The 27,500-nt window shown below is 39.6% G+C and overlaps 2 protein-coding genes across 2 annotated transcripts in view; both read left to right on the forward strand.

Moving 5' to 3' along the window:
- The window catches only part of actn3b (actinin alpha 3b), a 29,671-nt gene extending 13,350 nt beyond the window's left edge, over window positions 1-16,321 (forward strand). Inside the window, exons 4-21 of the mRNA XM_043244741.1 lie at window positions 124-210; window positions 304-391; window positions 1,398-1,476; window positions 2,152-2,233; window positions 2,904-2,989; window positions 3,256-3,348; window positions 4,452-4,682; window positions 4,869-5,016; window positions 6,104-6,254; window positions 7,166-7,274; window positions 7,397-7,537; window positions 9,848-10,030; window positions 10,117-10,251; window positions 11,195-11,374; window positions 12,223-12,369; window positions 12,443-12,508; window positions 13,303-13,461; window positions 14,656-16,321. Coding sequence (XP_043100676.1) covers window positions 124-210; window positions 304-391; window positions 1,398-1,476; window positions 2,152-2,233; window positions 2,904-2,989; window positions 3,256-3,348; window positions 4,452-4,682; window positions 4,869-5,016; window positions 6,104-6,254; window positions 7,166-7,274; window positions 7,397-7,537; window positions 9,848-10,030; window positions 10,117-10,251; window positions 11,195-11,374; window positions 12,223-12,369; window positions 12,443-12,508; window positions 13,303-13,461; window positions 14,656-14,814 — 2,324 coding nt within the window. The 3' untranslated portion in view covers window positions 14,815-16,321. The remainder of the gene's footprint in view (window positions 1-123; window positions 211-303; window positions 392-1,397; window positions 1,477-2,151; window positions 2,234-2,903; window positions 2,990-3,255; window positions 3,349-4,451; window positions 4,683-4,868; window positions 5,017-6,103; window positions 6,255-7,165; window positions 7,275-7,396; window positions 7,538-9,847; window positions 10,031-10,116; window positions 10,252-11,194; window positions 11,375-12,222; window positions 12,370-12,442; window positions 12,509-13,302; window positions 13,462-14,655) is intronic.
- Window positions 16,322-23,712: 7,391 nt separating this feature from the next.
- Window positions 23,713-27,500, forward strand: part of gal3st3 (galactose-3-O-sulfotransferase 3) — a 24,353-nt gene continuing 20,565 nt past the window's right edge. Inside the window, exon 1 of the mRNA XM_043245801.1 lies at window positions 23,713-24,026. The gene's annotated coding sequence lies outside the window, so the exon portion shown is untranslated. The remainder of the gene's footprint in view (window positions 24,027-27,500) is intronic.

Here is a 27,500-nt window from a genome sequence, read left to right on the forward strand (position 1 = left end):
TATATATATATATACAATTTGAAAAACATTACTAATTGCACAAAAAAAAAAATATTTGTGTGTGTGTACACATAATATAATTTAATTTGAACCTTTTCCAATCTCGTCTCTCTTGCCCTGCAGAGATTGTTGACGGCAATGTGAAAATGACTCTGGGAATGATCTGGACCATCATTCTCCGCTTCGCTATCCAGGACATCTCAGTGGAGGGTACAAACACACACATGACGTGACTGCTCGTGTTACTAATCAAACGCTCGTTAGCGCTTCGTGTGACTGGTCTTGTGCTGTGTGACTCCTCAGAGACGTCCGCTAAAGAGGGTCTGCTGCTGTGGTGTCAGAGGAAGACGGCTCCTTACAGGAACGTCAACGTACAGAACTTCCACATCAGGTCAGAGTCGGGAGCGAAGCTGAACACAGACGACGCTCAGGCCCGCGTTCAGTACAGTCCTTTCTAACATTATACATGCATTTGCTTTCACTCTTTGAGAAGTGAATACCTCCTTAATTAGACGAAAGGTACATTTTTTATTGTACTTTACATGTAAATATAACAATACAAACATAATATATATATATATATATATATATATATATATATATATATATATATATATATATATATATATATATATTATATGCATAAGTTCTTTTTATCAGAAACATCTACAACTCAATTAATCTCAGTTCAAGTTTTATTTTCTGCACTTTTAGCATTTTCAGTTATGATACTAGAAACTATCAACAGCAATATTGTCAATATACCATTACTCATATATATTTTTGACTTTTTGTTACATTTAATTTTTTTATATATTTTTAAAGTCATCAGTCTTGCAATAATTAATAGACCTAAACTGGATGAAATAAATTTACTAACAACAATTAATTGTTCATTAATTACATATTTTAACATATTTTAACTAGTTTAATTTTGCTTAAATTAATAAAAAGTGTATGCAATTTTTTTTACATATACGTGTGTATGCTGTGTATATTTATTATGTATAAGTAAAAACACATACAGCATACATTTTGAAAGTTACATGTATTTTTATATTCACATAATTTCATACATATATTTAATATATAAATCATATTTCTCTTATATATATAATTAGAAGCATGAGTTCATCATAAGCATTAGTTTTAATGCAAAATATTACATTAATTTAGGTTCTTTTTACAATAAGTCCCCATTAGTTGATGCATTAACTAAAATTAACATGATTAACACAGATACAATGTCAGCTCAGGTATATCAAGTAATATTACCAGATACAACTTTTGAAATATTTAGTATTTTCCATGCTCCATAACAGATGGAGGCGTATTGTAAAGCGTTTCCGGTGATGATCAGTGCTGTGTGTGTAACGTGTCGTCTGGCTTGTTTTCAGCTGGAAGGACGGCCTCGCTCTGTGTGCCCTCATCCACAGACACAGACCAGACCTCATCGACTACTCTAAACTCAGAAAGGTGCCGCTTCTCTCTTCAAACACTTTACATTTACCCCCTGTATAGAGTTGTGCGCCAATTCAACGCACGATGTTTTCGTATTTTCATCCTTTAAACTCAAAAGGTTTATCCTCGAGCCCAAAGCTCTCGCTTTATCCAATCAGATTATGATCTGCAGCCTCAAATGATTGATTCGGACATCTCGAATGAATATAAAGTCCGGTTGGAATCTGTTTCTAAACATCGATGGTTCTTCTAGTTATTTATAACGTAAAGAAAATAATCACAAGCTAAATATGAGACACTGTGCATAAACGGAGTAGAATATGAAAATCTCCCCTATTGTGGATTACGAAAGGTTCATATTTTGGTTTTTAGAAACCACGCATTGGCAGCTGACATGCATGCGAAGGAAAAAAAACACTTTAATTCTCTTATGTTATGCATTTATTTTTACCTTGCATTTAGCTCAACGTAAAAAGATCAACAAGTGGCCGGCAATATGCTAATATTTCACGCCGACAGTAACTTTATTCGCGGTGCACGTCCGACCTTGCGGCAGGCTGTCGTTCCTTTTGAGCTGTGTTACACGCTGCATGGACGCTCGTTTTCATAAATCCGCAATAGAGGCCGTAACGCCTTGGAGACTTTGATGGGAAGTGCAGTAGAGTGAATGATGTTGTCGCTCCTCTGAAGGACGACCCTATTGGAAACCTGAACACTGCGTTTGAGGTGGCCGAGAAGTACCTGGACATCCCCAAGATGCTGGACGCTGAAGGTGAGCGCAAGATAGCCTTTGGAAATGACCACATCAGCCGCTCTACTGATATTATATGGGAGCAAAATATGAACTGAATTGAGGTGGATGAGGCTTTTATGAACTGAATCAACAATGAACTGTATTTAAGCTTAATATTAGTACTTCGGCTTTTGTGAAGTAGTTTTAGAGGTGAAATTTTCAAAACGTTACACTATTATTGGACTGAATTCAATCAACATGTTAAACCAAGCTGTGCCTGTTATCTTCAGGGCTGCTTTACATCACTACTGTTATTATTTTCCTGTTTATTACTGTATCGTAAAAGGCGCTATAAATGCGGCTTGATGTAAGATTAACATTTACGACATATGATATATAAACTCGCAATTGAGAGAGTTATAAAGTCAGAATTGCGAGTTAGAAAACAGACTTGCGAGATAAAAGAAAATCTGAATTGCAAGATATAAAGCCACAATTGCAAGATAAAGAGTTGCAAGAAAAACTCGCAATTGAGAGAGTTATAAAGTCAGAATTGCGAGAAAAGTCCCAATAATCTTTTTCCGTTTTTATCCTGTGGCAGAAACGGCTTCCATAGAAATCTCATCTTGACAAGCAGATGTTTTGTGAGGAGATCACTGGCCACCTGTTGACTCTGCTCGACTCTACTGTGCTCTCTTTTTCTCCTCAGACATCGTCAACACTCCTAAACCCGACGAGAAAGCCATCATGACCTACGTGTCCTGCTTTTACCACGCTTTCGCCGGTGCAGAGCAGGTACGAGTCACCACCAGGCCGATCGCGTTCGGATTCAATTTCCCAGACTGATGTTTTTTCGGTATTACAATGTAAGACGTATAAACCAGGATCGGTTTGCGTAAATGAAGAAAATTGATTTGAGTAATGCGCCGGGCTTCCAGACGCTCTCCAGCGTAACGCAGAGTAAATGAAAGTAAATGAAGTGAGGAGACTTGAATATAGACGCATTAACTCCAAACTGAATTTGTTATGGCACTAAATGAGCGGCTTGTATCTCTCTCCAGGCCGAGACCGCGGCTAACAGGATCTGTAAAGTTCTGGCTGTGAACCAGGAGAATGAACGGCTGATGGAGGAGTACGAGAAACTGGCCAGTGAGGTGAGAGTCTTTCAGACCATACCAGCAAAAACCAGCGGGACCTATGGATTATTGATCTAAATAAGCTCTGTGACACGTTAACCTTCACGAAAATCATCACGAACGAACACAGCTTGAATTTCGAGGTCTGAATGCAAGTGGAAGAAGTAAAACGCATTAGTCTGCAATCATGAACACGATAAATACTGATGAGTTTGGCTGAGCAATGTCTCCAAAATACTCTACGTAAATCAGTCAGGTTTCTCCAGCTCTTTTTAGAGATCAGCTCAGCAATTTAGGCTGGTTTAAGCTCTTTTTTCAAGTAAAATATTGGCACGTGGAGTTTTTTGGTGGTTTAACCGGTGCTAGCTTTGCTAAATGGTCGTAGCCTGCTGCTGAAATAGACAGCATGAACGCACTTTAAATGAAGGCGTTCGCCAAACGCGTGAGTGTAAAATGCATCTATAGTTCCCGTGCAGCCAAAACAAATATATTTAAAAATATAAAAAAATGGCCAAATGCTTGCTAAAATGTTTTAGTAATATATTCATATAAATATTTTCTACTAATATTTTTTGCCGTTTAAAGTATATTGTAAAATCACAGCAAATAAAGCATTTAAATATTACATACGTGCTATATTTTTAATTCAGTAAATACATTCACATTTCACATTTAAAGAAAAACTTAAATTTAAAAAAGATAATAATTTTGATCTTTAAGATTGCCACTGAAATACATTTTTAGTTAGTATATTTCTGTATATAAAATTTTAAACTAAATATATTCCAGATTTTAAAAAAAATATATATATATATATATATATATATATATATATATATATATATATATATATATATATATATATATATATATATATATTTAACTTTACTGTTTAGTATGTACATTTACCATATATTTTGACCCAAATTTCTTTTTTTTGATGTATGGGTTGAGATTTTCCTTTAATCCATCTCCCATCCTGGATGGAAATGCGTTTTTGTTCAAATGATGCAAACGATACTGTATAATCATCTCACTAGGGTTTGGTAACAGCCCTGATTGTATTCCCGGACCGACATCATGCCCATCTCTCCGAGTCTAACCGCTCCGTCTCTCTGTAGTTGCTGGAGTGGATCCGTCGCACCATCCCGTGGCTGGAGAACCGCGTGGCGGAGCAGACCATGCGCGCCATGCAGCAGAAGCTGGAGGATTTCCGCGACTACAGGCGCGTTCACAAGCCTCCACGCGTTCAGGAGAAGTGCCAGCTGGAGATCAACTTCAACACCCTGCAGACCAAGCTCCGCCTGAGCAACCGCCCGGCCTTCATGCCCTCCGAGGGCAAGATGGTGTCGGTAAGTCGCACAGAAGTCTGAAAGGCTTGGGGTTTTGGCCCTTCTGAAGCATCTTCTGCTCAGCTGGTAGAAAGCGACTTTATGACCAACTGAACTCCTTAGACATTCAGCCAATCAGATCAGTTCATTGCGATTTGGCTAATTGGTTGAAGCCGATACGGAAACTGCATGTTTGTTCGTCGGCAGGATATTGCGAACGCGTGGAAGGGTCTGGAGCAGGTAGAGAAGGGTTATGAGGAGTGGCTCCTCACCGAGATCCGTCGTCTGGAGAGACTCGACCATCTGGCGGAGAAGTTCAAGCAGAAATGCGGCCTGCATGAGTCCTGGACAACAGGTAACCTTAAACACAACGGTGTAAGATGTTAGCATTCCCATTCCCAAAATCACATGTTGATTTCACACTTTTAAGAGCATTACGAAAAAGAATAAGTTGCTAGTAAAACATCTACCACTGTACACAAAAATGTGCAATTTTATGTTGCATACACTGCTATTAGAAGTTCTTGACAGCAAGCCGACTAAATAAGTGGTCAAATTAACTCGAATGAACACAACTTTTATGAATTCTAAATACAGTCGACAGAAGTATAAAAGCTAAGTTATGCTATAAACAAACTACAACAAGGTTTGCTGAAGCTAAAGATCACCCCCTTAGAGATTTTAACTTAGTTCATACATAGGATGTCTGCAGAAAGTTATGCGTTGGCATTTCCGTTCCCCAAAAAAAAACACTTTTAGGAGCCTTACAAAAAACAATCAGTTGTTGCTAAAACATTTACCATTGATTTTTATGTTGCGTACATTGCTATTTTCATATGGCACTAAATATGAAGCCGTTCCTCTTTATTTTGTCCCTTTAGCACATTCTGTTGACTATAAGTAACGTTTCACCTAAATATCTACTAACTCTTACTAGAGTGCTAGTGGAGTACTAGTTGACTGGAAAGGTCAGGTTTGGAATAAGTTGATATCTATTGGGAGACCATCACAATAAATAGCTAGCAGATATTAGTCAGACAGTGTACTGGTATCCTGACAAGAGTTAGTTGACTTATAGGTTACTTCAGGATGGACCATCAAAATAAAGTGTTACCACTATGAATTTTAAAGTCTAAATACAACTGGCAGAAGTAAGATCTAAAGTCAAGCTCCTAGCAAGTTTCAGTCTGTGCTTACTGTAAAATACACGAGACGAAAAGTTACTGTAGTTTGCGATATAAAAAAAAACAAGGCTGTAAAAGTGTACTAGGTGAGATTAAATGTTCACTTGCACGGATCTGCTTGGTTTGAAATCGAACTCTGTGGGAGCTGAGCTTCATTCATATCATATTGTCAACGGACGCCTTTACAGCGAAATGCACATTCACATGCCAGAAAGCACAGCCGTTGTCGTGTTTCTGATTCGACGTCTGTGTTTGCAGGAAAGGAGCACCTGCTGTCTCAGAAGGACTACGAGACGGCCTCTCTGATGGAGATCAGGGCTCTGATGAGGAAGCACGAGGCGTTTGAGAGCGACCTGGCCGCCCACCAGGACCGAGTGGAGCAGATCGCAGCCATCGCTCAAGAGCTGAAGTAAGAAACAGAAACAAGCTTCTCTGGGTCAGCCTCAACCTGCCGGCATTATATTATATATTCTAATATTCTAATATTATATAACACATTTTACATTTTCATTTGCATGATTTTTTGACATTAATTGTCATTTCTAAAAAAAGAAATTTGAAAGTAAAATGTTGCACTGTATTGAATAATATATATATATATATATAATGTGTGTGTGTGTGTGTGTGTGTTAGATGGGTCAAAACGATTTATTGTTCTTTTATGCCAAAAAATCTTCATGATATTGAGTAAAGGTCATGTCCCGTAAAGATATTTAGTTAATTTCCTACATTAAATATAGAACAACTTCATTTCTGATTAGTAATATTCATTACTAAGAACTTAATTTGGACAATTGAGGTGTTTTTTAATTTTTTCAATATTTTGAGTTTTTTTAGACGCCAGATTCATGGATTCTAACTGTAAACTAACTGTAAATGTACAAGTTTCATTGTAGTATAGTTCACGAAATGGTTTCAATGCTAAAGAAAAGCTGAAATTTTACTACTGGTTGCAGTTCACTACTGTAACACTTAACAGTATATTTTTTTATAAACTAAATAGTAGGCATTTTAGTTTGATGGTGTATCAAAATAGTGCACATTGAAGTTTGCTAATACATATATTCTTAGAAAAAAGGTACAAAAGCTGGTTTTCGAAAGGTACAAATACGTCCGTTTAGGAACTAGATTCTTATATGCAATGCGTTTAGGGTTAAGTAAGGTACAAGACGGACCTTTTGAAAGCGTACCGGCCCAGTGGCTGCTTTTGTACCTTTTAAGAGTGAAAATCTGGAACATTTCCATGAGATTCAACATCCAAAACACCAGGATTTCTGCAGGAGCTGTGAGAAGCGCTCAGACGTGTTTGTCTCTCTGTAGTGAGTTGGACTACCACGATGCCGCTTCAGTGAACACGCGCTGCCAGGGCATCTGTGACCAGTGGGACAACCTGGGCACCCTGACCCAGAAGAGAAGAGACGCTCTAGAGGTGCGCAAACACTTTACACGGCCCAAACAAACTCGCATTAGCTGCCCATCGTAAACCCACAACTGGAACCAAATACATCTACAATACTTCTACGTAACCTGATCATTGGCTTTGTCCTCCAGCGTGTAGAAAAACTGTGGGAGACGATTGATCAGCTGTACCTGGAGTTCGCCAAGAGGGCGGCGCCCTTCAACAACTGGATGGACGGAGCCATGGAGGATCTGCAGGACATGTTCATCGTGCACAGCATCGAGGAGATCCAGGTCGGCTGCATCAACATGCATACGCATATTTTAAATAAGTCACCACAAAATTTCATCTGGAAGCTGAATAAATAAGCGCTGCGTTGATGCAGGAAGTTCTTAGCGATGCGTGTTGCTAATCAAAAATGAAGTGCTGATATATATTTGCAAATATAACTTGTAAAATATTTCACGTATACATAATTGTAAGATACACTGAGGAAAAGTAGAATTAAATATTCAAAGTATATCTGACTCTTACAAGCCAAAATGTTTTTGAAAGTATATAATTAATAAACCGTAAAGTCAAATTACTCAAATTTAATTCCAAGTGCACTTACAAGTAATTTTATTATATCATATAATCATATTATTATGCTTGCTATATAAAGTATAGTTCAGAAATATACTTTACCTTCAAGTTTATTAGAGTTGATTGATTTCAGAGTAAGACCTGAACAATGCCACGAGGTTCGATGATGAAATCGAATTAACGTTAAAGTTTCAATGAAATTGTGGCCGAACTGTGTTCATTGCTTCCTTGGAAATATCCAATTCCACATGCTAAAAGGGAATAGAATTTCCCGTAACAGCTTTAGCAGAAACCTCCTGTGATTTCCCAGCAGGAGAATGCTTTTACTTTTGGTGAAAAGGCTTATAAAAGCTTGCCTTGAATGACAGGCGCTGAAAAATTCAGAACAATGCGACCCGTTTCATTTTTTCAGCGCCCGCGTTACCGGGCCGCATTATTCACGCCGGCTGCGTACGTAAGCGTCGCATTCGCAGGTGCGGGTAAAACTCTAGAGTCTATTTTTGTTGCATGTAGCTGAAGCAGAAAGCACTGTAATGCGCTGAAAACCTATTTATCAACACAGGCTTTTATGAAGCAGCGTGAAACTACTCCCCCTTTATTAGATAAAAGACATGCACGTTCTATTCCGAATAACCGTTTTATAATTTATGAGGGGTATTAAGGGAAGTAACCCAGAAAGCAGTATACTTTCTGTAAAGTGCAGCAGCAAGTGTTTTACTGCTGTTCGGTGAATCTCGTTGTTTGCGATTCGTTAGCTACGTTTCCGTCCACCTATCTATATGCGCATTTGGGGATATCGCACAGGAGCGCTAAACGCGTACGCATAAATCCTAGAAATGCGCATAAACATGTCTGCGCTAAGAAAGCCCGCGCGAAAACTTCAATGGAAATGCATTTAACAAATAACGATTCAAAAAGTCGTGACTTTGCATGACGGCAAACGTTTGGTCATTTTAAAGCCGAAATCTGTCATCTAAGCGCTTCGGTACGGTTATCTTTATTAATTCGCATTATCACATTAACTACTATTAGCTACTGCGATCATCTCCTGCCCAATAAGCACGTGTTTGGCTGCGACCTTTGATGCGATGGAAGCATTTCTAAATATGTAGTGCTATAATCAATACTTTTCACCATTAGTTTGGCTTGTGAAAGTATAAATGCAGTAAAAGTTTTCAATTGATAGTTTTAACGCCCACCTGGCTGCCCGCCGCTTTTTCGTTTTTACGCCGTAGCAGTAAAACACGCATATGGTAAAAAGTCAAATTCATATACATCATTATTGACCGCGTATATTTCGTACAGGCAAGCAGGCGAAGATTCGTGAAACGTGCCCTCGATCTAATTGCGCGGACCTCGATAAACGTGGCGGATGAAAGCGATCGTTATTTGAATATCACCCCGGTTTAGACGTTCACGACAGAGAGGCGAAACCAAGCCGGAAAAAAGAGGAATCTCATGAAAGAGAAATTTGTCTTGGCTCAAAATCATCAGTTAACAATTATGCTACATTCACTTGTATGTATGCTGAAATATTGGTAAATATAAACATTATAGCCTCTTTCCCTCACTCTACAACAAATATCTTAAATTGAACGGTATTCAGAATAGAACATAGATTAAATATATATTAAACTATAAAATAAAACGCAAATTAAGCCATTGGCAGTGATTATAAACAGCATACAAGTGCTTTGCTTTACATTTATATGTAGCCTAAAAACGGCTTTACTTCACATATGCGCAAAAAATGTTTGTTTGGTTCGTTTTACAGACCTTTTGAAATAAACAGTGTTCCGTTGACTGCGTTTTGAGTTTTATGATGAATAGATGAAATGTCCGTATTGATAAACTCCAGGTTTTGCATAGAAATGAGCCAATTTTCTGTTGTGAGCTCATTAGGAAACGAGGCCCATCGTCTCGGTGTCTAGTGATTTTTACGCTTTGTAGATCTTTTTTAAGACGCTGCGGTGGAAAACGTGAAAAAAGCACAGCTCTGATCTCTTCTCGCCTTCCAGAGTCTGATCACGGCTCACGATCAGTTCAAGGCCACCCTGCCGGAAGCCGACAAGGAGCGCATCGCCATCATGGGCATCCAGAACGAGATCACCAAGATCGCCCAGACCTACGGCATCAAGCTGGTGGGAGTCAACCCCTACTCGGTCCTCAGCCCGCAGGACATCACCAACAAATGGGAGGCGGTGAGTAGAGGCGCGCCGGGCTCACGGCTGCTCCCTGGCTTCGGCGAGCAGGCTCAGATGTGTTCGTGCTCTGTCGCCCCCTGCAGGTGAAGCAGCTGGTGCCCCACAGGGACCAGATGCTGCAGGAGGAGGTTGCCAGGCAACAGGCCAACGAGAGGCTGCGGCGCTCCTTCGCTGCTCAGGCCAACATCATCGGACCCTGGATTCAGACCAAGATGGAGGTGAGCTTGTTCTACACTAAACCTTCAGGGGACGGGGTGAGGAACAGGATTTAATGAATCTTCTGAGGAACTCTGATTCACTTTAATGAACAAAACTACTGACGAGTCGTTTGCACAGCTCATATGAGTGAAGTGAACACTTTTCATTCCACTTTTATTTTCTATTTCACTTCAGTGTGTATATATATATATAAAATTATTATTATTTCCCAGTTTTTATTTTAGTTAGTTGGTAATTTTGCTCTGTGTTTTTGCCAGTTTTATTTGTCTTTCCTCTTGATTTTGAATGATTTCTATATTTTTGTTTTCACTGTAGTTTTAGTTAAAGGTTTGATGATTTTCTGTTGTTTTTACAAGATTTAATGACTCTTCTGAGGAACTCTAATTCACTTTAATGAACAAAATTACTATATATATATATATATATATATATATATATATATATATATATATATATATATATATATATATATATATATATATAATTATTATTTCCCAGTTCTTAATTTAGTTAGTTGGTAATTTTGCCAGTTTTATTAGTCTTTCCTCTTGATTTTGAATGATTTTTGTTTTCACTGTAGTTTTTTAACGATTTTCTGTTCTTTTTATTATTTTTTGTATTGTTCTGGGGCATTTTGCGGGACGTTTTAGTTTCCATCAATTTCAGAAAGGAATAACTTTAAAGTTAAGCTACCCGTTTTGGGAAGTAACAAAAAAATAAAGGTAGCTTAAACAGAATGAGTAAACATTCAGGTAATATTGATTTAATTTTATTTTAGCCGTAGTTTAGTTTGCCTGCTACTTTAAGTGTTTACACTCTTAGCTTGTCGTCATTGTTTGCCGTTTCCGTTGTGTTCTTCACCTACTTCTGTTCATCTCTTCTAATGCACCCTGGCCTCTCTCTCTCTCTCTCTCTCTCTTTCTGTGGGTTTGCTGTTATTAGGAGATCGGTCACGTGTCGGTGGACATCGCCGGGTCTCTGGAGGAACAGATGAATAATCTGAAGCAGTACGAGCAGAACATCATCAACTACAAATCCAACATCGACAAACTGGAGGGAGATCACCAGCTCATTCAGGAGGCGCTCATCTTCGACAACAAACACACCAACTACACCATGGAGGTATTCGGTTACAAAAACTAGTTTCATGCTGCCTGTGAATATTTCACGGGCCGGGTTTATTTAGTTTTATCAATGCTCGTGCAAACACACGCCTCAGTGCCTTCACAAATGCAAAGCTTTTTAAAAAAAAAGGTCATTTAAAAAGCATCTTGGTCCTATAGCGGGGTAAGTTGTCACAATAGAAACCTACCGTTTTATAGATGCCTTCATTTAAAATAAAGCTAGCGTAGATAAAGTAGTAAAGTAAATAAGAAGCCATATTCAGTAACGGATTTAATTTTTAAAATATTATTTAATCTGTAAAAAAAAAGTGTTTATTTTCAAATCTTTTTGTATTAACTTTTATTTAATTCCTAGTTTCATTTATCGCATTACATCAAGTACTCTGATTGAACTGTGATTAAAAAAGTGGCGTTAAAATGAGAAATCTTTACTAATCTCAAGTTATTTAGGTTTTATTTCGGTTAATGTAGCTATTTTATGGTTTATTTTTTTTTATTATTTTGAATTTTTAAGTAACCTTGACAACAGCACTTTTAAAGTTGGCCCTATATTTCATACAAAAACGAATGTAAAAAGTCATGTTTTTATTTTTCTGCTTAAATACATTTTTAGCCAAATTTAAATAGCGAAACAATCGTTTTCGATTAACCTGGTCTCTCCCATATATCTTAGTGATGGTAATATCTCGTTTGATAATAATCTAAAGTTTCATTCAACGCCTTGCCCAAGAATAGAGCCATTAAACAGAGCTTGCGTGACTAATGCACTATAAGTATTATGAGAGGCATGATGAGTGTTCAGAAGCCTGCATCCGTTGACGATGGCTCCGTCCCTGCCTCCTCCAGCACATCCGTGTGGGCTGGGAGCAGCTGCTCACCACCATCGCTCGCACCATCAACGAGGTGGAGAACCAGATCCTGACCCGCGACGCCAAGGGCATCAGCCAGGAGCAGCTCAACGAGTTCAGAGCCTCCTTCAACCACTTCGACAGGGTCAGTGAGACGCACATCCACGTTCACGTCTTGACCCCGAGCCGGGGCATTCATTACTGTTTTTGTCCTGCAGAAGAGAAATGGCATGATGGACCCCGACGATTTCCGCGCATGTCTGATCTCCATGGGTTACGATCTGGTGAGTGATGAGAAAAGATCCACCCGCTCGCATGAAACACCTTCTGGGTCCATATTACTAATGCGCCGTGACTAAATCACCCTCAACAAATACACGCACGTATGATTCAGAGGTTTGGAGCTGGTGTGATTATTTCGTTTTTAAAAAGAAGCCTGACGAGGGCTGCATTTTTTAATGTTTTGTATTCCTGCGATCAAAGCTGAATTTTACTCCAGTCTTGAGCGTCTCATAATCCTTCAGAAATTTGCTACTCAAGAAATATTGAATTATTAGTTGCGCTGCTTCACATATTTGTGGAAACTAAAATAAATTAAATTAAAAAAATTCTAATTTTGATAATTTAAGAAATCTGAATATTTATTCTCGCTGTATATGCATATTCAACAGTTTCAAAGTAATTATATATTTTTTAAATTCTTAAATATTTTTTGCATCAGAATAAATACATTTTTGGAAACATAATTAAAAATAAATAAAACTAAAAATAAATAATTGGTTGTGAACAAATAATTAATGTCCAAAAATTTTATCTTATTACTCATTTAAAATGTTTTAGTTTTGAACATTAAACAAATTCATTTGTTAGAATAATGAAGAATATATATGTATGTTTATTTTTATATATTTGATCATCATCTCTACAGGCTTATTTCTTTTGAGTTAAACACAAACGCCACACCAAACTTCTCTTTCATACCGAATCATTCATGGCTCTCAACCAGGAGTCATTTCATCTCAGCAGATGCTTTGCTGGACACTATTAATCCCTGAATCTCACTGCTTGTTTCTGTCAGGGTGAGGTGGAGTTTGCCCGCATCATGACCCTGGTGGACCCCAACAACACGGGTGTGGTGACCTTCCAGGCCTTCATCGACTTCATGACACGCGAGACCGCTGAGACGGACACTGCTGAACAGGTCATGGCCTCCTTCAAGATCCTGGCCTCCGACAAGGTGAGATCAACATCCACACATCTGCTGCTCTTTAATCGACCTGTGTCTGTATGGCAAGCCCTTTTAACATTAAAAACTTTAAATGTACTTATATCTATTTTAGTCTTTTTTTTTTAACCTACTAGCATCTATTCCGTTAGGTACTACTACTTATTCTTGAGCTACTGATTTTTTATACTTTAGGTACTAGTAACTTTTTAAAGATACTACTTTCTATTCATTAGATACTAGTACCAGTTTCTTCCATCGCCGTCTGTGGCGATCTGCCATTCACATATCAGCTATTCAGTTTTGACTAGTATGTATTCCTATCTTTTTTAAAAATTACTAGTTAAGCACTGTGTTTCTTTTACTTGTCTTAGGTTACTAGTCAGAATTGGCACTGTAGAGGTTTATAATGAGTGTGTACTAATAATAGCATTAGTAGCTAATCAATAAGTACTAGTATCTCGTAATAAGCGCCACTATCTATTTAAAAGGCAATTAGAACTAAGACTTAACAATTAAATAGTCCAGTATTTGTTCAGTATATTTCAGTACCTACGAAATAGATGCCAGTACTAACTGACTAGATACTAGTAATTATTTGACTAGTAATTGAAACACATTTCACATTTTTGCCATTGACTATTGGGATGATTGGGTTTTTATTAGTACGTATTTCAGTCGTGACTAATACGTTTTTTTGTACTTATTTGTAGATACTAGTGCCTATTTTAGTACTAGTATCTTACGAATGTACCTGTATCTAATAAATAAAAGAACTAGCATCCAATGAATGAACGTTAGTGTCATTTAAAAGGTAGCATCTAAATTATAAGCACTGTCAGCTAATGAGTAAGCACTATTAGTTAATAGAAGAGATAAATTAAGTAGCAAAAAATAGAGCTACATCCTATTCTATTAGGATTATGGTTTGTTACTTGGATGTAATCATGCATTGTTATCATAATAGTACGTACATAAATAAATAGAATAAAATGTTTTTTAAGGATCAAATGTTAAAATGGCTTGCCATATAAGCATTAGCAACTAATGAACAAGAACCACTACCTAATGAATAAGTACCAGTACCTAATGGAATAGATGTAGCTTAAAAGTCATATTGTATGTGAGAATTCAGAATTAATTATGAATTAAATACGCTCGACACGTACCAATTTTAGTGCAGTAAGAGTGTCTCTTGTCGTTCAGCCCTACATCACCGTGGACGAGCTTCGTCGTGAACTCCCACCCGAGCAGGCCGAGTACTGCATCAGCCGCATGACCAAGTACGTCGGCCCCGAGGGAGCCCCTGGAGCCCTGGATTACATCTCCTTCTCCAGCGCCCTCTACGGAGAGAGCGATTTATAAAACGTCTTTCTTTTCCTCTTTCTTTCCTGTCATCTTTCTCTCTCCTCTCGTTTTCTCCGAGCCCCCCCCCCCGAACGCAGCTTTCGATCCACGAGGCCGTCCCTCGTTCCCCCACCTCTGTGTCTGCTAACGTTACGTTTTAATCTCGCTGTCACTAAAACCCTCCTGTACGCATCTGAGGTGATGAGTCTAAAGCCAGCACGCCATCAAACCGACCGTATTTACGTTCTTAATTCACGTTTTTGTGAATGATTCTTCAGTGCGGTTTGGGATCTTTCATTGCAATACAACTTGCTCGGCCTCCAAGCCAAATTTTCCCTCTCTGTGCCAAATAAAACCGTACAACATGATAAAAGGTATATCAAAAAGTGTGTTTGTTGATGCTAAAGAGTGCTAGCGAAGATGCATGCTGCATTTATTCAGCAGACATTAATATGTAAGAGAGCCCCCCCTTTCTTCATTAAGTCTGTACTTTATTTTAAGACCCCAAAAAGCACTACTGCTGTCCAGTGTCTTCTTAATACGAAACTGTGAGAACAACTGCATAGTCTCTACACAGAACATGGCGTCTCAGTATGTCTCTACGTTTTCGTGTTTACCCCCGTAGGATCGTTTTTGATGTACATCCCCACTTATTTGGAGGGTTTGTGCTAAAAATATCCACGAAAGCCAGTAAATGAACTTCAAGCTGTTAAGGCAGAGTCTATGTGTTGTGCTGACCGGGAAAGGTTTCTGCTAGTCAAAGAGCTAAATGAAAAGCGCCAGGTAAAGTAATAGTTTACTCAAAAAAAAAATAAAGCTCTGTCGTCGTTTACTCCCCCTCATGTCACTGCAAACCTTTACGGTGTTCTGTAAGTCTAAATCAGCTGACCAAGAAGTCTGCACGACGAAAAACAGGCCCGTTAACAAGAACGACAACTATATCAAGAGTCCACACCAACGGACAATAACGGTCAGCTTATTAAAAGCGCGCGTTTTAAATGTTCGCGCGCCGAGTGGACGTGTTCGCGCGCTATTCAAAAAAATAGGTTTTGAAAACGTTTTCAAATTGTTCCTCTATGTTATCGTTATAGCTGTCCCAATGCTCACAGAAGGATTAATCACATATAAAAACAATATAATGAACGGGAGTAAATGATGACGGTTTTGTTTTAAATGAAGATCGAGGTATCTGGTTCTTTTGCAGAGAAGTTTTTGAATGTCTTGAACGTTTTGGAAGGAGGCAGAAGGTTCCTTTACCTTCATCCCCAGGCAGGCCTCGCCGTTATTTAAAGACATGGTCTAGTTTCCATTGGCGATATTTAATTGATTTTAATTACAGATGTTGTTTGTTGATTATTATCCACCTTGATGTGATTTCTGGGTAAAAGTATTTCACTGACCTTTCAGGTCGCCTCATTGTGATCACCTCTCTGTCTCATATGGGTCTCCATTTCTTCATTCGCTTTTCAAACACAGAGTATTAAAAGTTAAACCGAAAAACCCAGAATAAAACGTCTCAATCGCCTCTTTTCTGCATTTGTCGTTTGTTGTCTGTCGATGTGCGTTGATCTCGGTTGCCTCCAGCAGGGGGAGCGTTAGGATGAACTTAAAGTAGATGAAGGCCAGCGGTTCTTCTCAACAGTCAGCTGTGGGCTTTTCAGAGATTTAAGCCTTTGGTATTGTTCATAGCTCTTAGTTTTCACATAAAGTTGGTAATAAATGATCCACGTGATTTCATATCGTCATTAGGCTATTGGCACTTTTGGAAATTGACAATAGGAAATGAAATGATGTGCACTTTGCATAGATGTCTATCAAAACAGCATTTTATGTATCTGTAGGCCTACAAAATCCGAATACAACAAAATGGCTACAAGAAAGAATCTGGTATAGAAGACTCGACACAGTGGGACCATGTTCATTAAAGACAAAACATAACATTTCAAAAAAAATATTAATCAGGGCATTCCTTGGTTATTCCGTACACACACACACACACACTGTTGATAAGGTTATATACTAATGAGAGGCTGACACTGAATCAGGTAGATTAACATCTATCAAAGTCCATCTCATTCAATGGTCTCATTGAATCGGGAAGATCCTCGTAGAGAGAGGTCAATGAAAACAAGGTCGGAGTTAATTATAGCCCGCAGAAAACAATTTCCTTATCGACAGAACAAAATCCAGCGATTAGTTTTCACGTCATGAACCGCTCCGTTGTGTCGAAGAGCCCCTGATTCATTCGCAGCAGCTTTAGGGCGCTTCAAGACCCATTGCTGAAATCAACCTGAGTTGAAAGGATTATTTGGAGAGGAGTGTGTGCGTCCGATCTGAAGAGGATGATGTGTGGGGTGTTTTCGTAGATAAGCTGGTTTGAATGGCCCCGGCTGGATGTGAGTTGAGGCCGACACCAGACCGGCCTTCATTATGAAGATTGGCTGCTGGTCTTAATCTAGATTTCCTTTTTTTTTATCCCAAATCCATCTCATTTGGGAGCGACGTAAAGGTTTTGTTGATGCAATGGGAGTGCTAAGCTGCTCCGTACGTGAGCGAGTGCGTCTGGTACAAGCCGTGCTGTGACAGGCTGCATTCGTATGATAATAACTTACTATACCGTTGCAATACTTTTTTCTTGCATGCATTGAATAACCAGACGATCTGAAATACACAGCCTGTGCATAAGGCGTTAAAAGAAATAAAGATATGCTTAAATAGGTCTTTTGTGATCCCTCTGTCCTCAAATCTCATCCTCGCATCATTTCCTCTTGAAGAGGAAACGAGAATCTCGCGCAGTACATATTTAATATTAAGAAAGCCACTATTGTTGGCATGCAAATTGTGTCCCGCGTTTAAAGAATGAAGAAGAAATAGGAATATCTCATATTTGAGTGAAAAAAATTGATGGCAAATTAATGGCGCGTTGAATTAAACGTGCAATATAGCGAAGTCGGTGTTTGAAATATTTGCACGTGCTATTTAAATGCAAGCAAGTTTTCTAAATTATGAAATATGCAAATGACGCATTATCATATTAAATATGCAAATGATGCATTGTGGTATTAAATATGCAAATGTTTGCGTGCAATTCCGTTAGATAGCTCTGAACCTGTTTCGCTTTGTTGACATTTCGGATGTAGCTTTTGGAAGTAATTTTCAATTTCCACTTTTACTGGTTCGCAAATAAGGAAATCAACAGGCAGCACAAATAATGTTAACGGTTGACAGTTTTCATACATAATCCACAAAGTCAGAGAAATGATGTAAAAACAAACCAATCCATAAAATGCTGTCAATCGCAAATGGGCGCGGTGTAATATTGAATTATGCCCTTTTTCCCACGGCTCGCTGGATAAATCCTGTGAGAAGCAGTGGCAGATGTGGATGGGCGGAGTCTGGGACAGAGATACAGATTCATTGAAGTGACTCACACACCTGTTCGCCTGTGAAACGAGATGCGCAGACTTCTATCAGCAAAGGTAGTTCTGTTCATCTTTAACTGGTCTCCAGTCTCACCGTCCACATTCATTCTCACCCAGGACTCACACACTAGATCTATTCTTCTGACAACCCCCACTTAAACGCACACACACACACACACACGCAGACAGAGTCTCACCCAGCCCTCATTGTTGTTAACAGTGCTCTGTGTGTGCTGGGATACTTGATCCCACAAGGACAAAGTCACTGCACAGAAATAAAGGGAGAGAAAATGAGCAGCGGGGGGAGGATAAGAAGTACAGCTGAAACCATAGCAGAGCCGTATTAAAAAAAAAATTATAAAATAATTCAGATTAAAAACTGGACAGTTAAATTAAAACCCTAGCAATGCTCTGAATCCACTAAATACACAACAACAAGCCACACCAGGGCAATTACAAACTAACTCACTACATTTTAGCATCATTTAATATCATTCTTTATTGCTCTGTCAACATAGAACCTTCTATGGGAATATAGACCTGGCTCACTTCACAAATGAGTTGTGCAATCTGACACGCGCTATCTAAAGAAATTATGTGACATATTAATGTTGACTATGTGCCGGACCGCACATACCTCCGTTGTTAAAAATGCACAAATATAAGCGGTTAAAAATGCAGTTTAACTTGCTTCATCTTTGGCATTTTTTAGGTACGAATGTTTTACAGTACGCCTTTATCCAAAGCAGCCTGCAAATGAGCCTGCAACTATTCTGTGCCCTCTTTTTGTCTCTCCTGATAATATATGATAATATTGATTTATGATTATAGATTAGGTAAATTGACAAATAAATCTCCTGATAAAGGCACTCTGAACCTCTGAAACCTCTGAACAATAACAAAAGCATAATCATAATATTTTCTTAATGGCACGGCGTAAAGATACTTAAGATAGGTGTTGCCAAATTGGGAATAACCAGATTAAACAGTAAATGGAAAATAACCGGAATGACAGTGTTTTTTGTTATTATAAAATGAAATAGTATATTTAAAACAACCAGCATCCAAAATTAATTCATCAGCTCAGTAAGTGGCATTTTTAGGCCATCATAATTCTAGTAAAGTATTTCAATAGTCTGCCCCATGCTGGACAACCCATGGGTGGTTTTAGTCAGTGGGCTGGTGTAGATCAGGGTCCTCAAATCTGGCTAGTGAAATCTGCAGAATCTCTCTAATAATCAAACACACCTGAGCATGCTAATCAGTGTCTTCAGGATCAGTCTGATCAGGGCTGCAGATAATCTCAGATCCCAGATTTAGGTGGATTTCTGTCTGGTGTAACCAAGGTCAGTTTGGTTTGTACAGGCTTGTTAGAGTACAAGACCATCTTGTCCTGCAGTTGAAATCTAACTAAAAGGCTTGTTATGATTGCCAGCTGGAGTGCACATGAACTGCCTTAAAGGGCACTCCAACCCGGATGTACCTTTGTACCTTGCCCCTTGTTAATTCCTTGGATAAACTTCTCATTGTCTTCTCATGTACACTACGAAGCGTTTTGCTAGTTTTTTTCCTGGGTGCTTTTTAAATTTGTACTCTGTCTTGCCCTTTTTGGATATTGTTTGCTCCTTTGACCGACCCTCGCTTGCCCTCGGACTACTCTGTGTGCGTTTCGCCTATGCAATACCTCTTTACATTTTACTGTTTTACTGTCATAGAGCTATACTTATTCCTGGCATTAAACCACTAAAAGTATGAGAAGCAACTTCCATGTTTTATATATATATATATACAAAAATAAATCATGACAGGTGCTATTTCACTGAGAAAATTACAGGTTAGTGACACATTGACCACTAAAATGTACATGTATTTCATCATTTGAAACAAAGGGTGAGTTACACAAAAGCACTGTATATTATTCAGATGATTTGGAATTTATTTATCACAGAAGTACAAAGCAAGGTGTATCTGCTTATTACCCATAATCGTATATGGGTATGCCGCATAACCTGCTTTCTGAAATACCACCTGGAGTTAAACCACTAAAATAGAAGAACGAGGAAGAACATCAATGTTTTACATTTTTTTATGACAGGTGTTTTTTCATAAAGAAGCTATTAGTTTTAGTATGTCACGTAGTGAAACATTAGTTGAGAAGCAGCAATATACACTCTTAAAAACAAAAGTGCTTTATAGAGGAACCTTTTTGCCTAAATGGTTCCATAAAGAACATTTAACATTTTCACTTTATTTTAATGGTCCCTTTAACAAATTCTGTTGACTATAAGTAATGTTGCACCTACATATCTACTAACTCTCATTAGCGTGTTAGTAGAGTATTAGTAGACTTACTAGAATAAGTTGACATCTACTTGTGTTGCTTATAGTCAGTAGAATGTCTGTTGGGAGACCATCACAGCTGATATTAATCAGACAGTCCATTAATACTCTAATGACAGTAGCGTAGGTGCAACGTTACTAATTGTCAACAGAATGCTTAAAAGGGACTGTCAAAATAAAGTGTTACCCATTTAACATCTGGAGAACCATTCTGTTTCAAGAAAGGTTGTTTTTTTTTTTGTGGTGAAAGAAGGTTCTTCAGATTCGAAAACGGTAAGCAAGAGATGTTTCTTTAAAGAACTTTTGACCGAATGTTTTTGTAGAACCAAAACTGGTTATTCCATGGCATCGCTGTGAAGAACCTTTTAAGCACCTATATTTTTTAAAGTGCCTCTATTATGGACTGTGTACTTTGTCCCCGGTGAGGTGTCATTGTCTATCAAAAGAAAGTTCACTCACTCTGAATCTTTGATGTCAACATGAAACATTAGCATATTGCCCTCCTCGATTCTGGGTCAGTGGGAAACTTCATTGCCGCAAACCTCCGCCAGCGACACTATCTATCAAGTCCAATCCAACTGGTAAACCACTGAGCAGAAGCAATGTTCGACATCAGGTTGGACCTCTACGCTTACAGCCGACATGATCTTGGGGCGCCCATGGTTGGTAAGACATAATCCCATCCTCTCTGGGAAGTCTGGGAAAGTCCTAAAGTGGGGTAAAGACTGTCATCCGGAATGTTTTCCCTGTTTGCCATTAACTGTCCCTCAAAGTCTACAGATCAATTCCACTTCCATTGAAAGTTCCCCAGAAAAGTAGTCTGTAGAGGCACTTTTAGTGACGTATTCTGCCTCAAGAGAGCAGCCAAATTACCACCACACCGGCCATGGGACTGTGCCATCGACCTCATACCGGGGTGAGCCAGTGCCCCATCTGAAGATTTATCTATCCACTCTTGCTTCCTAAATGTACAGCCAAGCAGGAGTATGTAAAGGAGGAGCAAGGTTTGAGCAAGGTTACATCCACCCTTCTACTTCCCCTGCTGCTTCCAGCTTTTACTTTGTGGCCAAGAAGGACGGAGGCTTGAGACCTTGCATTGACTACAGATCTCTCAACAATATAACTGTTAAATTCCAATATCCGTTGCCCCTCGTCCCCGCCGCCCTCGAGCATCTACAAGGTGTCATCATATTCACAAAGTTAGACCTCAGCAGTGCATACAATCTAATCAGAATCTAGTCAATGCACCTTTAGTCTTCCAGGACTTCATGCACAAGGTACTCTGACATTTCCTCCACAAGTTTGAGATTGTATATATCGATGACATTTTAATATATTCCAAAGATATTAAGATATTCCAAAGGGCACATTGCTCTACAAAGGTTGCATGAGTTGAGTTGTTCCTGAAAACTGAGAAATGCACCTTTAATCTCCCCTCAGTACAGTTCCTATGGTATATCGTCAATTCCAAGGGCGTGCGGATGGACGAAGGAAAGGTTGAAGCAATCACTTCCTGGCCAGGACCCTCATCCTTGAAAGAACTCCTGGGGATTTGCGAATTTCTATTGATGATTCATTAACAATTCTAGCATCATCACCAGCCCGCTTCTGGTGGCCGGAGATGGAAAGGGATGTGAGAAGGTACGTGAGCGGATGTAGGGATTGTGCTATGTTAATGATCCCACGACCCTGCCAATCCTGAATTGCCCCTGGACACACCTAGGAGTGGACTTTCTCACAGACCTGCCACCCTCTGAAGGTAACACTTGTATCCTGGTAATCGTGGATCGATTCTCTAAATTCTGCAGTTTATTACTTCTAAAAGGTTTACCCACTGCCCTGGAAATGGCAGAACAATTGTTTAACCAAGTGTTTTCCAGTTATACAGACTTCCTGAAGACACTGTGTCAGACCGCGGACCCCAGTTCATATCCAGTGTATGGAAAGCCTTCTTTTCTCTTCTAGGAAGGACCATCAGCCTCTTTTCAGGGTCATGTTAAGGGCTCCAGTGGGAGCGTCAACTGTTGCGAAAGAGGGTGCATGTTTGTGTAACAGGAGATGGCCATACCCGCATTAGCGAGCGCTTGTCGCAGGCTTGGCACAGTATATTTCTCCATGGCTGGAGCGGAGGATAGAGCTGAGGAGTATGAGGACACTGGAGAAGGTTGTGGAAACCTGGTGGGTGGAGGAGAATGTGATCCTCAGGATCCAGGAGAAGAAGCGGTGGTTTGCAGGAAGGCCTACGGGTTTGGATTACAGCTTGGTTGAGGTGTCCAGCAGCACGTTGGAGTCTGAAGCCAACTATTTTTTGTCTCAACCCCCCTAAAACTACAATCGGTTCTCTGAAGGATCAGGCCAGTGCTGCTACCTCATGAAAGTTTATCATTACCGATCTCAGGCGCTGGAATGATATGTTAATGTGCGCGAGCCAGCTTGGTCTCACTCGTATCAATGGCACGATTTGGTGTGCTTATGATACGCACCTTCCCCACAACTCTAAACTTAGCCATTGCATCTCATGAGCACCCCTCATAAGCAATTTGCCATTGAAACACACTTTCATGAGATCGGGTCATTGACTTCCACGTTTTTCTGAGTCGGCTATGTCTTTAAATAAACATAAATATTGAATGTGTGTCAGTATAACGGATCCATGCATTTCTTATATTGGGCTAATGTTAATCAAGCAAAAAAAAAAAAAAAATTTGACAATCACTCTGTAACTTTAAAAGGCAATTGTAATACAGATTTCACAAGTACCGTAAAATACTGTTTATTATATCGTTAATTTATATAGTTGTATCTCTGAGAACTAAATCCCCTGATGCATTGCAGTAGTCTTCAACTGGACAATTTTAAAGTGGATTTTCTTAATATTTTCTATTTATTTATTTTATTTATTCGCTTATCGTATTTATTTATTTTTTTTGCAACCTCAGATTTCGGATTTGCAAATAGTTGTATCTCTGTTAAATATTGTATATTGTACTGTCCTAAGCCAAACCCCACATCTTAGCTTATTTATTCAGCTCTCGGATAATTCGGAGTGAACCAGAAATAATACATTTATTAAATATACATATTTATTTGTCTTCGAGACGAATTGTGAGACATACGAGACGTGAGGCATTGTTTCCTCAAGTCCCCAGCCTGAAGTTACCCGCAGACCCCGTTCGGCTCTCCCCTCTTCGATTCGTGCGCGTGCGTCGTGAGTACGCGGGCGCGCGAGAGAGGCGGCGCGCGGTGCAGCCAGTCGCGTGAAAACGCTGATGACAGACAGCGGCAACCGACGCGCCGGTATTTATCAACGCTGAGATGACCTACCGAGCACCGAAGCGTCTTTCGCCCGCTGCTTCTGAGCGCAAATAACCGCGGAGGAGCGAATCCGAAGCGGCTCGGGGTCGTTGTTTCACCGCGCGGATCGAAAGCTACGTCCATCCATCAGTCGCGGAGCGTGAGATGACAAAGGTGGGTGAGAATACAGCCGGTTTACCGTACTGCTCCATCACCGCCGGTGGCCTGGATTGACAGCACACCTGTCTCCGAACGCATCCTGATATTAACACACGGCACGATGCGACGCGTTTGCATTGACCGCTTCTCGTTCGCGTCGCGTCGGCGTCCCCTCGTTCACCTTTCTGATTTATGGAGACTGGTTTCATTGATATGCATGCAAACAATAAGGTTTTAAGTGACTGCTTTACCTGCGAGGACGTGCATTCAGGATCTGACATCAGCTCAGTTGATTTGAACGAATATAACGATGTTTATTCCGGCTTTAAAATGTTACTTTAGCCTCGCGTTATTTTAATGCTCGGGGTGGTATAAAAGCGTGTTTAAAGCCGCTGTTGGGATTCAGTGCGTTTAGTTGAATTTGTTTGGCATTGGATGTATTGGAAAGGCTTGTTTGGTGTGGTGTGCACCATTGGGTTTTTTATTATTTTTGATGCGTTCAGAAAGTTTGAAGCTGCTGTTATGAGTCACATGACGCTCTAAGAGAGTTCAGATTTGTTAAAAAGCCAAAAAGGGAAAGCTGTTCCGTCCTCGAAGGCCTTTATCAGTTGCTTTTCCCCATTTAACGTATTAATACAGAACTGTCAAGTGTGAAACGTGGTGCGATTTGCCATTCAAATGGCTTCGAGTAGTCAAATACTCGAATAGTCTGGCGTGAGCTGATCTGATGGTGTTTATCTTTTCCTGCGTGTCCTGCTGTTCCTTATTTCCCCCTTCAGAAAATGATTAATCATTTTTAGCACTGCAGATAATCGCCTGATTTAGAGGCTCAGCATCGTCTGCTGGAGCGAGTGCGGGAGAGCGAGAGGGGTTGTGATAAAACCATATAGTTATAAAACCAGAAACTTGAACGTCGGAAAAACTGGTGAAAAGCACGGCTTTTTGAAAGAGTTTATAGGAGAAAGGAAGAGGTTGTGGGGATCTTATCTAACCAGGAAAGAAAGAGTTGACTTGTGATTTGAATCCGGTAATCAATGCACGAGACGAGCCTCAAATATAGCATGATATCTCAAAAATATTTGCATTGGTGATATTTATGATGATGCGAACAAATAGGACCAACGTTTTACTTCGAAAGCCGTAAGGTGGCCGATGCAGCATTATAGTGCGACCAGAGTCGAAAAAAGTAATCGGTTACTTTTCGCAAAAGTAACTAATTACCAGGAAAAGTAACTATTGCGTAAAAAACCCCAAATCAAATGACTTGGATGCTTCAAATCGTTAAATGAGTGTAATTAAATACGAAAAACTAATACGAAACTGTTTAAAAATGCTTATTTAGCCCTGAAAAGTCTTCTGGCAGACGTTACACCAGCAAAGCACGATTTAACTCAAAATTATTAAGTTGGTCAACTTTTATTTTGTCGGCATTTCTTTCTCGAATAAATACATCCTCGCTGAGCAGAAGGGAACTCTTTTAAGACGTTCGAAAATATTACGAATCCCATTTTGAACACCTTGTGACCTTTCTTGTAATTGTTATCATTATTGCTGACGTTGATGGAGCTTTTATTTTGACAGAAACCAGCAGGAAGTCCTCAGTGCTTCTTTTTGTTGACGGCGCTACGTTTATAAATGGTTCTCGATACTAATGTAGGAAAATGCACTTATCGCCGGCCTTGATATACGCGTTTTCGATGGGCGGCCGGGGCCATAACCAATCTGAAGTATGCAGAAAGAGGAAAACCGGCAGCAGAGAGTGTCTGATTACAAAAAGCTGAAAATGTCCTCGCCCTCGGGCCGTCCAAGGTGAAGGCGAGTTTGTTTCTGCATCAGATTTGGAGGAAACGTGGCATTAAATCTCTTCCTCGGCAACGGATGCTCTGCAGCGAATGGGTGCCGTCAGAGCCCGAAGAGCTGATTTAAAAACGTCACAATCATCAAAATCCGTCCACAAATTTATTCGCAACCGTTCCGGATTGTAAAACAGAGCTTGACCGGAGTGATGTTTTTATCAGCTGTTTGGGCTCTCGCTCTGACGGCACCCATTCACCGCTGAGCAAGAATGCTACATTTCTCCAAAATTGCTCCCATGGATAAACGAATTCCCCTCCGTCCTGGACGGACTCAACTCTTCTTAATAAACACCGCCGGCCACCTCAATAACAGCTCTTCCCAAGTAGAAGAAACCATGTTTATCACCAGCCGTTTCTTTTGTAATCGTGAATTACGCAACTTCTCTGTAAAAACTGTTTCTACGCCAATTTTTTTCCCAATGGCGGTCGTTGGAAACTCAATGTTGCCGCTCGGCTTGGTTGGACCAAGCGTAATTACAATCCTGCCACTTGAATATCGCATTACTACGGTAATATACCTCGAAGCAGCTTTGTTTGTGAGAGCCCGAACGCCACTCTCCCTGAGAGTCAATGGGAGAATGCGTGTTCAGCTCGGATCAATTACATGATTCTTCTACATTATTAATCCACCCTTCGCTCGGCGTTGATCTGGTCCAGCTCTCTAAAATGGATGGATTTGGATCTCCGTCGGCCGTTGAACTTTAGGCCAGTAGTGATTATCGGTTGCGCCGATGCCAGTCGACGTGTTGTTGGGGCCGCATCGGTCCTGATTATTCTGATCACTTGAGAAGGTAAGGAGAGATGCGAGACGCTCTGCTCGCTCTTCTTCTCTCGTTTCTCCTGCGCTGGAATGCGTTGGCATTTAAAGTGGAATCTGATTAGATCGCCTGTGATTAAATATTTACCGGTGGCTTCTCCGCCGCACCACAGAAAAGGGAAAGCAGGAAAGTGTGTGTTTTTTGCTTGCTTGCATGCATCCGTCTGCCTGTGTGTGTGTGAGTGTGTGTGTGTGTGTGTGTGTGTGTGTGTGAGTGTGTGTGTTTTTTATGGGACTCATTTACTGCACTCATTAAACGCGCCATGTTTTCTCCGCATCCCCTTCGGTTTCCCTGGTCGCAACCTTTTCCGTGACCCTTGCGTTAATTTTCCTCTGAGGACGCTCGCTGCTGTTCTTGTGCTGCTTTCTCGCTCTCATCCTTATTTTCTTCCGCATGACTTTTAATGTCTGTTTGGCTCTATCAGGAAGCTGCATGAAAATATTAGCATGAATGTTATCGTCCTGACCGATGTACTCGGTGAAAATCAATCACGGGTTTGGGAAAAGGGGGAAAAGACATGAAAATACAATAAACCAGACAATAAAAGTAGTGTTGGTTTGTTTTGGGGGGGTTTTCAAGCCACGGCATGATAAAGAAAAGACTTGGCTTTTGTGATTCCCGATGTCGTGCATGACTTCACTGTGTTTGACATTTAATTTATAGTGAGTTATATAGTGATTATCTCAGAAGTGAATAAAAAAAAAAAAAAAAAAAAAAAAATATATATATATATGTATATATAAATATTATTATTATTATTATTATTATTGTTTTCTCTATTATTTATTTATTATTAATAAATCCGTTATGTATAA

This window comes from Puntigrus tetrazona, chromosome 7 (genome assembly GCF_018831695.1).
Source record: "Puntigrus tetrazona isolate hp1 chromosome 7, ASM1883169v1, whole genome shotgun sequence".
NCBI classification, from domain to species: domain Eukaryota; kingdom Metazoa; phylum Chordata; class Actinopteri; order Cypriniformes; family Cyprinidae; genus Puntigrus; species Puntigrus tetrazona.